At 41.6% G+C, this 12,486-nt stretch overlaps 1 protein-coding gene across 1 annotated transcript in view; it reads left to right on the forward strand.

The window, feature by feature from the left end:
- LAMA2 (laminin subunit alpha 2) overlaps positions 1-12,486 on the forward strand; it is a 619,437-nt gene that overhangs the window by 367,357 nt on the left and 239,594 nt on the right. The window contains exon 15 of the mRNA XM_084827486.1: positions 8,364-8,475. Coding sequence (XP_084683612.1) covers positions 8,364-8,475 — 112 coding nt within the window. The remainder of the gene's footprint in view (positions 1-8,363; positions 8,476-12,486) is intronic.

A 12,486-nucleotide genomic window follows, 5' to 3' on the forward strand; every position in this document is an offset into this window, starting at 1 on the left:
AGGAACAACTTAAGCAGTGCAAGGCAAATGGCTTGGATAATTACATTGTGTAGGACACTGCAACTGTCATAAGCTTGTGTGGATTCATTTTCTTACGGCCAAATCTTTTCCCTTTACCACTTCATGTCTTTCTTTTATCCTGTTGTCAACTGTAGATCCTCCATACAGTTATATATCTGTTATTCTTTCTACAGCTCTGAAAAAAGCTGTATATTCAGTGAATCAATTATACATTGTAGCACTGTGTTCAAAGCAGGTAGAAATTAGTGGATGTAGGGATGTAGGATCATGCCTGCTGGCCCTGCCTCCAACCCTGAGGTCCCATTATGTAGGCTGTGTACACCAGGTCTTAGCCTTCCATTTTTCCAGAGTGTAGATTGTGCAATCGGAGCCTATGTGCATTGGGAGGTACACGTGTAGGTCCCTTGCATGGACCAGACTTCAGATGCAGGGAATTTGAGGTGGAGCCTGAAAGCATAATCCTGACATACACCCCTTCATGTGTTCATCTGGACTGACTTTGAATGTCAGCACAGGGCTAGTAACAGAGCCCAAACAGATGGTGCAATGTAAAAAAGAGAGAGAGAAGAGTTCCCATCTCAGTGTGGGGAATTAGCTTGGCACTGCTTCATATTTCTTATTGCAGTACCAACATGGAAGTTCTGCAGCAGATGTTCATATCTATGTACTAGGAGCATCCTAATTGCAAACACTGTTTTGGATCCTGCTGGTCTTTAGCAAAACATACTGATAAATCAGCAAAAACAATGTATTAAAAAATTAATTGGTATACTGGTAATTATTGACATGCTTAAAAGGGCAGAACATTGGAACTGCTGGGACAGAAGAAAGTGCCACACTTTTGTGGTAGTGTGGCTTATTGTCTGACCTAGATCCCTCAGTGGAAATCAAGCATTGACTGGAGCAATAAACATCTAGGTGCTTTCATGATGGGCTGCAACAAAGGTCACTCAGACCCATGTGGTATCAAGAAATGTGATAGGTCACTATCTACGTAGCCAGCATTCAGACTTCAGTACCTAATGAAAATTGGCACTATTGAGTGAATACAACTGTGGAATAATGTTGCGTGAAATGTAGATGATGTGACCCAGAGGCTTTCCAGCAGTATTGCGTGGCTGTGGTGATTTCTTTTCTTCTTTAATCTCAGGATACAACGATTAATGTAATAGCACATCGTAAACTGTGCAGCTATTGGTATCTCTTTTAATCTTGTTTGCATTTAGAAGTCAACAGTGTCTGCCACACGAGCAGCATCATATTAAATATTTGGTCTAGATACTTGAATTTCTCAAGTATCTCCAAGATCCTGTGTCCCATTACTGCCAACATTATGTACTTTAATGTCTGCAGAATGGCACAGAGGAATAGAAATTACTACATAGAAGCGGGGAAAAATTGCACTGCAGCTTTTTTTCAACGAATAAAAACTGTTAAACACATTAAAATACCATTTACCAAATAGCAGAACCTAATGAAAACTGGAACTGTTCAGTGAATACAAATGTGGAATAATACTGAGTGAAATGTGCTGTGTGTAACTGTTTCTCATTGTTCCAAATTATATTACATACCACTAGGATGAGACAATTTGTGGTTCCATACGCAAACAGCATAATAAGAAGACGGGCAAATTTTGTTGTGTTTAAAGTTCTTAGATTCTTTTGATTTACAGTTGGTCTTTAAAACTGGTGTAATATTTTTTAAACTTTTTGCTAGACTTGTTTGGTCTCACTTTAAATGAAACTAGACAATGAGAGAGTAGCATAAAGTCAAAATTGGATAGATGAGAAAGGAATTTCTGGAAATTATTATACTGGTTCAAACTTCCTTTGTTCTTTGTAAGCTGCCTTGCATGCTTTTGTAAAATGAAAAGGCAAGATATAAATTATTTTAATAATACATACATGCTTAATCTTTCTTGGCTGTGCTTCATTTAAGAGATTCTAGTTTAATGTAAAAACTAAACTAAAGTTGACAAAATTTGACTAAAAAGCAAACTAAACCTTCACAAACCAGATAACTTTTTATTTTGGAAAATAGCTTTTCCCACTGACTTTTATTTTATTTTATTTATTTCATTTCTATACTGCCCAAGAGCTGAAGCTCTCTTTTAGTCAACTCTGTTCCTTCCCTTATGTATTTATGGCAGAGTATCCCATCATGCCCCTTCATGGATCACTGCCTTGTTGTGGTGAAGGGGCCTGCGTAACTCAGTGAAGCCATAAGCTATGCCGTGCAGGGCCACCCAAGACGGACAGGTCATGGTGAAGAGTTCTGACAAAATGTGGTCCACTGGAGAAGGAAATGGCAGCCCACTCCAATATTCTGGCCAAGAAAACCCCATGGAACGTATCACAAGGCTAAAAGAGATGACGCCGGAAGATTAGCCCCTAAGGTCGGAAGGTGTCCAATATACTACTGGGGAAGAGCAGAGGGAATTTCCAAGTAGTGCCAGAAAGAGTGAAGCGGCTGAGCCAAAGCCGAAAGGACACTCAGCTGTGGATATGTCTGGTGCTGAAAAGAAAATCCGATGCTGTAAAGAACAATATTGTTTAGGAACCTGGAATGTAAGATCAATGAATCAAGGTAAGGTGGAGGTGGTCAAACATGAGATGGCAAGATTGAACATCGACATCTTGGGAATCAGCGAACTAAAATGGACAAGACCATCATATCTACTACTGTGGGCAAGAATCCCTTAGAAGAAATGGAGTAGCACTCATAGTCAACAAAAGGGTGGGAAAAGCAGTACTGGGGTACAACCTCAAAAACGATAGAATGATCTCAGTACGAATCCAAGGCAAACCATTCAACATCACAGTAATTCAAGTCTATGCCCCAACCACTGAGGCTGAAGAAGCTGAGGTTGATCGGTTCTATGAAGACCTACAACACCTTCTAGAACTCACACCAAAAAAAGATGTCCTCTTCATCATAAGGGACTGGAATGCTAAAGTAGGAAGTCAAGAAATCACCGGGATAACAGGCAAGCATGGCCTTGTGTACAAAATGAAGCAGGACAAAGGCTAATAGAGTTTTGCCAAGATAACACACTGATCATAGCAAACACTCTTTTCCAACAGCACAAGAGGCGACTGTACACATGGACATCACCAGATGGTCAATATCGAAATCAGATTGATTATGTCCTTTGTAGCCAAAGATGGAGAAGCTCTATAGTTTGGCGGCGGCGGCAGCAGCGGCCGGTCTTCCGAACGACTGCCACCACCACCATTTCCAATTAAAAAAAAAAAAACGTGATAGGCTACGTAAAGATTTACGTAGCCTATCACGGCTGACTTTAAAAAACAAAACAAAAAAAACGCGCGTACGCAAATGGTGGTGGCCATGGCCACCGCCATTTTCGTTCCTTATTTTGGCACATCTTAGTCTACACAATAAGGGGAACGCAAATAGCGTAGCATCTACGCTAGTTGCGTTCCCCTTAGTTTCGCCGTCTTAGTCTACGTAAACATTTATGTAGACTAAGACGTGCCAAAATAAGGAACGAAAATGGAGTCGGCTATGGCCGCCGCCATTTGTGTACGTGCGTTGTTTTTTTTTTTAAGTCAGCCGTGATAAATGTTTACGTAGCCTATCATGGCTGACTGCAGGGATGCAAACGGCGGCGGCTACGGCTGCCACCATTTGTGTCCCTGCTAGCCAGCGGCCGGATGTCCGGCTGCTGGCAGACGGCTCCGCAGAATCACTGTGGAGCACAGCTGGTCGGCCAGGATTCCGGGGGGGGAGGAATGGAGCGCCTCCCCCCCCGGCGAGGATTCCGGGGGGAGGGACAGAACGCCTCCCCCCCAACCATAAACATAATCCGCGAAAGGTAAGTGCCTTTCGTACATCCCTAGTTTCGAGGAGGCAGAGGAACTAGAGATCAAATCGCCAACATTTGCTGGATCATGGAGAAAGCAAGAGAATTCCAGAAAAATGTCTATTTCTGCTTCATTGACTATGCTAAAGCCTTTGATTGTGTGGATCACAACAAACTTTGGCAAATTCTGAAAGAGATGGGAGTACCAGACCACCTTACCTGTCTCCTGAGAAACCTGTACGAGGGCCAAGAAGCAACAGTAAGAACCAGACATGGAACAACCGATTAGTTCAAAATTGGGAAAGGAGTGCGACAAGGCTGCATATTGTCACCCTGCTTATTTAACTTATATGCAGAGTACATCATGAGAAACGCCGTGTTGGATGAATCACAGGTCGGAATTAAGATTGCCGGGAGAATTATCAACAGCCTCAGATACGCAGACGATACCACTCTAATGGCAGAAAGCGAAGAGGATCTAAAGAGCCTCTTGTTGAGGGTGAAAGTGGAGAGTGCAAAAGCTGGTTTGAAATTCAACATTAAAAAAATGAAGATCATGGCATCTGGCCCCATCACTTCCTGGCATATAGAAGGGGAAGAATTGGAAGCAGTGACAGATTTTATTTTCTTGGGCTCCAAGATCACCGCAGATGGTGACTGTAGCCATGAAATTAAAAGATGCTTGCTCCTTGGGAGGAAAGCTATGGAAAACCTAGACAGCATAGTAAGAAGCAGAGACATCACCTTGCCGACAAAGGTCCGTATAATTGAAGCTATGGTTTTCCCAGTAGTAACGTACGGCTGTGAGAGCTGGACTATAAGGAAGGCTGAGTGCCGAAGAATCGATGCTTTCAAACTGTGGTGCTGGAGAAGACTCTTACGAGTCCCCTGGACTGCAAGGAGGTCCAATCAGTCAGTCCTAAAGGAAATCAACCCTGACTGCTCATTGGAAGGACAGATACTGAAGCTGAAGCTCAAATATTTTGGCCACCTAATGCGAAGAGAAAACTCCCTGGAAAAGACCCCGATGCTGGGAAAGATTGAAGGCAAAAGGGGAAGGGGACAGCAGAGGATGAGATGGCTAGATAGCATCACCAATGCAATGAATATGAACTTGAGCACACTCAGGGAAAGAGCGGAGGACAGGAAGGCCTGGCATGCTATGGTCCATGGGGTCACGACGAGTCAGACACGACTTAACAACTGAACAACAACAACAATCCCATCATGCGGTAGTTAGCAAAATAAACTGTGGCACATAATGAATTCTCAGGTAAGATTATTTCTCAGAGCTCTGTAAAATGTATGGATTACCAGACACAAATCTGATGGCTAAAAAAAAATTCCTGTGAGCACTACTGAGTATGAGGGGAAAAAAGAATCTCGAAGTGTACTTGTAATTTTCCCACCCAAGCTTTTGCCGGTGGACAAGGTAGTGCCTTTTGCACCCATTCCCTGCAGGCAGGCAGTCAAGAAGATGGGTCTGCTGTAAAAAATATAAAAATAAAAATAAAAAATGGTGTCAGGTGCACAGAGGGAGTGGAACATCTTTGAAAGCACAGTTTCTCCCTTGATGCTTCATCTTTCGCCCCTTTCCTTGACACCCACCGACCCAAAATGCAGTGTGTGTTTCACTGGTTGCCTTTTTCCAGAATCCTGTTGGAATTTTTACCCTCTTTGCCTAATTTGGACAAGTGGTTATGGTGTTTTTTCCACCTACACCATACTGATCTGTTGCTGAAGTTATTTATAGGGTGGTAGTCAATGTAGGACAGTTTGGCAGGTTCAGTGTAAGTTCAAGGGAGGAAAATGGAAACTGAACAACTTAACCCTGAGGCACTGGTTAAGATGAAGGGAGACTTCCTCAGACCTGCCTCTTTCAAGGCCATGTGGTTAGAGGGGACAGAGACAGGACCTCCTCTTGGGGTTTACTTGACTCACCCGCACAAAGTCAAGAGGCCCTTGGGGGGTGAGGTGATGGTGCAGGCCCTCCTTGGCACATTAATGTGAGGGCCATGGGGGGCCAAGGGTATGTGAAAGACTAGCCAGGGCAGCTGGCCCAGAAAAGGTTAGTATATAAGGAGGAAAGCTCCTCCTTCTTGATCTGATAAGGCACCCGCACTGGAGGGAGTTCTTTCTCTTATGCGGTTTGCCCATTGCAGATCCCTTATAGTTAAAGTTGTTGCTCTTTAAAAACCCCAAGCTGTGTGCCTTGTCTCTTATTTCTGGGGATACGGGTGCAATTACTAACCAATTCTTTTAAAGAAAATAGTGATATTAGGGTTAAGAAATACTTCCAATACAGCAATTAGTAGTATATCTTCTGGTTTTAATAAGTTGTGTTTGTTTTGTTGAAGTATACAAAAGTATATTTCAACAAAAATATTCAGGGAAATATTTGCTTGCTATCTTTGTTGAAATTGTTTACGGATAAGAATTATTTAGGTCCAGTGCAGGTGTAATGGACCTGATCTCTTAACAACAATATGCGCAGTCTATGCATTTACTTAGATGTCAATCTCATTCAGTTCAATGGAACTTACTCCCATGTAAATCAGCATGTGTAGGATTGCAGCCCTAGAAATTCAAATATAGACTTTTTTTTCCTCCTTAAGAGCATGTGGAACAAGCCCTTTGAAAAGAGTTCAACTTACTTCCAAGTCAACATGTATAGGATCTTTCTGCTAAGTACTTAGCTGTGCTCTTTAAGTATCAGTGGTTTGAGTGGGACCTTTTCTACTAGATTGCATTCAACAATCCTAATTCTGCCAAGTGCACACTGTCACTTGCATTGATTATTAGTCTGGGAAACTATATCAGTTGGCTTGCAGGTTCACTAGTCCTGATGTACAGACCTGATAAAACAAATAAATATGATTTATTTATTTAAATAAATCAATAAAAATACATGTCATACATGCATTAGTGGTCTTTAGCCACATGGGTCCCTGATGCAGATAATCCTGCATACAGCAAAAGTCTGCATTCCTCCTTAATGCATTCACAGAATTCCCCCCGGGTTGTTAATACTGGAGAGCAGGAGCTTCTCACAGCCCTGGAAAGCAGGAATGGAAAAATGGAGGGCCTCAGATTCAGTCTGTGGATGCTCCCCTTTTCTCTGTAGCAGATCAGGGCTCTGCTGTGAGAGGCTCCAATACCCTGCTGAAGCATAGGACAGTATCCTATACTTCCCAACCACTAGCAGAATTGACTGCTAGCACAACAAGAACTCGTGGTTTCAGAAGCATCTGGAAGAATGGGCCAGGTCCATGGAGCTCACAGAAGGGAGCCCTGCTGACTTGCTCCGTTCTGGAAACTAGCATCGGTGCTTATTTCAAGGTTTATTTTGGGAACCACTCGTTCCTGTTTCATGAGCAGTTGGTTCCCTTTGCACAAGAAAACAGCAGAAGCGCCGTGCAGTATAGGATACTGCCCACAGTGTAGGAGTTGTATAAACTGAGGGCATCTCTACACCAGCCCATAATCCTGCATTTAAAACAGGGCTTTCTGCTTCCGTTTTAAATGCAGGATCACAACTGCCTCCCTTTACACACACTTCCTTTCCCCCCTCCCCTTCCCCCCTCCCCTTCCCCCCTCCTTCTCCCCGTAGCTGAGTCTTCCGTTATCTTTCAACTGATCTCGCTCCTCTTCTTGCCACTTTTACTCTTTTCATGGAGGAAAGTGAAGCGGAATACAAATGAGTAATTTGATAGCTCATTATCTGCGATCTAAAAATGGAACAAAGGGCATTTAGTGCAGGAGACGACTTGGAGGTTCATGGCATCATGTAAAGAGCCTGCAAACTTCTGTGAAGGAGCCATCGCAATCGCAGGATAAAAGCCCCGTGTGAAGAAAGCCTGAAAAGGGACTGAGCCCAGGTGCCTTCTTCATCCTGCCTCTGGATTTTTTGAAAGTCACTCAGCAAAACCTGCTGTTGGGGTAGAGGGTAATGGCAGCAGTGGCTGTATAGACTGGCCACCTGATGTTTCTTCCGTACTGCTTATATGTGCTCAGATTGCTATCACCAATTACCAATTCGTGTGTTTTTTTGAGCACAAAAGTCTTTCCTTTTACTGAATAGCATATAGGATGAGGGAAGTGAGAAGCTCCACACAGGAAAAGAGGATTTTGTGTTTGACAATTCCTCAGCTTTGGCTTTTGACAAACAGCCTAGTTCTGTGTGTTTGTGTCTACATTGGAAGACATAATATACAACTTGCAAGCTAAGCACAGTCCTACTACTGCTGTGCTGATACACTTGTTGAGACAGCTTTCTAATATGGGACTGCCGTAGACTAAACATGAATGATATCAAGAAAGAAGAGACAGAGGTAAAAGATGGAAACACCTGCCTCACTTAAAGCAATAGAACAGTAACAGGCAATCTCTACACTTAAGGTCTCTCCCCCCCCACCCCCCCACCCCGCACTCACATATCTAGCCTAGGAACCATGATAAGATCAATGTTTCTTTCATAGGTAAATGGTAATATGTCAATCTTATTCTTATACTCTAGGTTGAGTGGTGTTAGCCTGGAAGCTGCTGATCGCTTTTCAACTGGACAAAAAGGTGCACCTGCTGTTGAAGTTTGCCAGTGTCCTCCAGGGTATTCTGGTACCTCCTGTGAAGTGAGTATTTTAGTGTAGACAGTTGATATATCTCCAGTTGAGTGATATATCTGAAATTGCAAAACCAATACACACTGAAAGTGGGTTTATAGAAGAATAGAAAGGAAGCAACCTCTTTCTGACTGGATGGAGGGTGCTCAACCTGTTCTGGATGGGGTTGCACTCCCCCTGAAGGAGCAGGTTCATTGCTTGGGGGTTCTCCTTGAGCCGTCTTTGTCAGGTAGCCTTCTACCAACTTTGGTTGGTGGCCCAGCTACGCCCCTGGCTGTGGGTTTACAGTGCCGGTGTAACATTTTCTCACCACAGGAATCACACCAAAGTCACTCCCATGGAGCAAGACATTACATTGGAAAAGGGACTTTCTCAAAAGTCAGCCCTCACGAGTTTCATTAAATGTTAATATATTACGTAAATAGACGTAATTGAGTATTCCATCAGTTGTCACTTAATTTTTGATGCAATTTATTTATAAAAACAATCTGGAACCTTTTGTATTTTAGTCCTTCACACTGGCAAATAATGGAATATTGATTTTGAACTGATATGTTCATAAGGAAGGCTGCAACCTCTACTCACTTATCTGGGAATAAGTCCCACTGGACTCAATGGGACTTATGTCTGAGGAGACATAAATAGGATTGCACTGTGAGTGTTTCAGACAACGATTTCCATGTCTTACATGTATAAGATTTTTATTATCAACAGTAATTGATAATACTGGGCTTCATCACTTCATTATCAGATATTACAGTTTTGGAAGCCCTATATATTCAATCAAAATACAAGCCATTTTTGACTATTAAAACACAAAATGCATTCTTCTTGCTTGAGCTGATACTTTGCCTACAGTTGGTGTGATTGCCGTCTCTTTCTCTGGGATGCTTGCCTCATTGGTTTAGAGATCGCAGCCTCACTGAAGGTTATAAATGTAACAGTCCCATGTTTTCAATATTTCTATCCAAATGCTGCCTAGCATATACTCTGAGCGCACACATTGAGTGCACATATGCTTAACTAACTTATCAAGGCATTGCTCACGGCGGCTTGGAATGCGAAATTCTTCAGAACCATGTCTCTAAGGAAGCACTTGAAAACACAAAGATGTTCTGTTTCACAAGACTATAAACAATATGCCATTTATATAGACACTCTAGGCACTGACTTGTCAGATCTCTTTTCCTTTAAAGCACACCATGATTTTATATACGTTACTTAGGGCTTGGAGCCTTGATTCATAGCAAACGTTTTCAGTTGTTCCTCCTATTAGAAATACTAATGTACAAACAAACCCAAAGACAATTCCTAAAGGTCTTGCAGGTTTTTGTTCAATCACCATTTGACCATTCAATAACCTGCTTGACCGGAGATGACAATGGGGCAAAGAAATTAATCTATACATCATAAGCAATGATTATTTATTTATCTATTTTAAAAACCTCTAAATGGCACCTTCATCCAGAGACTGGATTCCAGGGCAATATTGAAGACAACAATAAAAACTAAACATTGTAATGTAAAATAAACATATACTATCTTCAGCTGTTTGGAGAGAAAAAAAAACTAATATCTGTCTCCAGGCAAATATTCTTATTAGCACCCAATGATAAGGCAAGAAACAAAACCATTGAAAAGCATATCTTAGCCTTTGAAACCTATAGCTTTTGAAACCTATATATAAAGTATGTACAAATAGAGTGGATGTACAATAGAACAAAACACCATGTTTATCCATGACTTTTATGTTTCCAATTTCTCTTGTACTCCCAACTCCCATTTTATCTTTGATCTCAGGAGTAGCTTATATCAGCCTCTGGTACATAAACAAAAGCTCGGGCTCACTGGTAAAATATCTGCTACTTAACCTGACTCTCTTCTGAAGTTCTGACTCATGCATTGAGAACCTTGACCACCATAAGTTCCTGTCCTTCCTTGTGATTAATCTTGCCCCTTACTGAAGACCCTAGATAAAAGTTCTGTTACCAAGGAGCTCATCCTTGCAGCTGTTTTAAGTATACTCTAGGAACTTGACTGTAGGAACTTTCACTTTGCCTGGGTAAGGTATGTCAAGTAAAAGCTCAGGCATACAGGGCAATAAAGCATATGTATGTGGGCTGTCATCCTTTGGTACACACAAGTGGGGTTCCTGCTTTTCTGCACTAGGCCTGGGACCTCCAGATATATAACCTAATCAAGCCATTCAAGGCACACACCATTTGAATTGCCCATCCTAGAGCTCCCCACAATGTTTTTTTTTTTTAATTATTGCTGGCATTTTAAAAATTTTACTGGCTTTAAAATAAAATTTGGTTTGCTGTTTTGTAGTTTTTAAAATGGAATGCTGGAATAAATACACTAATAGAAAGGAAACTGAGGCTGACAGGTACTGGGTTTATCTACACAACAAATTTAAAACAGTTTTATACCAGCTTCCTGCTGTTTTATTTATTTATTATTATTGAAATCCCTAATCTCCACTAAAGAACTCCCATCCCCCAGATTCCCTTGGGAGTGACTGTTAAACCAACTTTCAGTCTGTAATGTGGCTATAGTGCACCTTCCAAGTTCTACTGTGTCTATTGGAACCCATCCCTGCCCCCTACCCCGATCCAAGCCCAATAGTTTAAAGTTTAGTACATAGTTATTGGCCATGCCCACTATCTGCAATCCTGCCAACAGTCTGGGGACCTTTTTCATGACCTTGTATATTGGTGTTGCATACTTCATGACAGACAGTTCATTGGTAAGCTGGACCCTTTCTACAAAGTAAATAATTTATAGCTTTGGTCTCCAATACTATCCTGTGGCCATCATAGAATGTCAATGAAAAAATAATGATTTTCTTGAATTCATTTACTGCATGCATTTGTTACAAGCATCCTTCTTGCAGTTTGAAATGGGTGAGATAATAAGGTATTGCTTCTTTGCCTGACCACCTGACCTTCCTCTTTTCATCGAGAGGAAAGGCTTGCTGATACTGAGAACCCTTTGAATTGTTCAGGGGAAGACAGAAGTTCAAAAGAGAGGGAGCAAATAAACAAGATGAATTTAATAAAATACTTTAACCTACTTTCTTGCATTCTGGCATTGAACCTCCCCAAAGATTTATTTGTGTAAAAACCAAACATAACCAATCAGACTGTTTTCAGGCTTCTTGCTGCTGAGCAAATATTTATATAATTTTCTTTGCATGGACCCTTGCAAAGGAATGTCAAGGTTTTTGTAAACTTTGGTTATAATACAGAGAGCACCCTGAACAACTCTATATATTCAGGATGGCTTTTGAGTTATTTTAATGGTTCCTCCTCCACGTATATGCTCTTTTTCTAATATGTTGTCCACTGTGAGTCTTCGGAATGGGGAAGATTATATGCTTACCTAGATATATACATACAGGTGTCAGGCCTGATGAAACTATTATACTGAATAAAAAGATATTAAAAGACAAACAGAAACGTTATTCTGATATGCTGTGTGAAGGTCTACAATCCCAGAGAATTCTGAATGTTAATACATTTTTTTCCCAAGAGTCTGTGAGGCCTGAATGCTTTCCTAGCATAAAGATAAAGTTGTACAGAAGCAGCCCTGTCCTGGCTAGCAGCAGTTGTGCTTGAATGTTCAGAATTGTAAAACCATTTGTAAAATGTATGGTAGTAGTTAAGAACTGCTGCCTGGCATCTTATTCTGAAGTGCAAGCAAAACAGTCGGGGTTTTGCTGATGAATCACACCTGCAAGATGTCACCTTTGCTGAGAAATCTCCATTGATGTGATACAGTGTACTGAATTACAACTTATAAATATATCTCAAAAGTGGTATTTTTGGATGGCAGCCATTGCCACATGTATGCTTTTCAGCCTCATCCCATGATGGGTAAAAGTAGGGAGGGGTAAGGCATCACAGTTGAGGGGAAGGTCTGAAGGGGGCTGAAAGCCTGCATGGGACTAAAGAATGAACTTTTTGTATAAGAAGCCCCTCTACATACACACACCCAGACATGGAGCTGCTTTTCCTA

Source organism: Heloderma suspectum, chromosome 1 (genome assembly GCF_057233095.1).
Source record: "Heloderma suspectum isolate Gila_16-S chromosome 1, 16-S_ref, whole genome shotgun sequence".
Lineage (NCBI taxonomy): Eukaryota > Metazoa > Chordata > Lepidosauria > Squamata > Helodermatidae > Heloderma > Heloderma suspectum.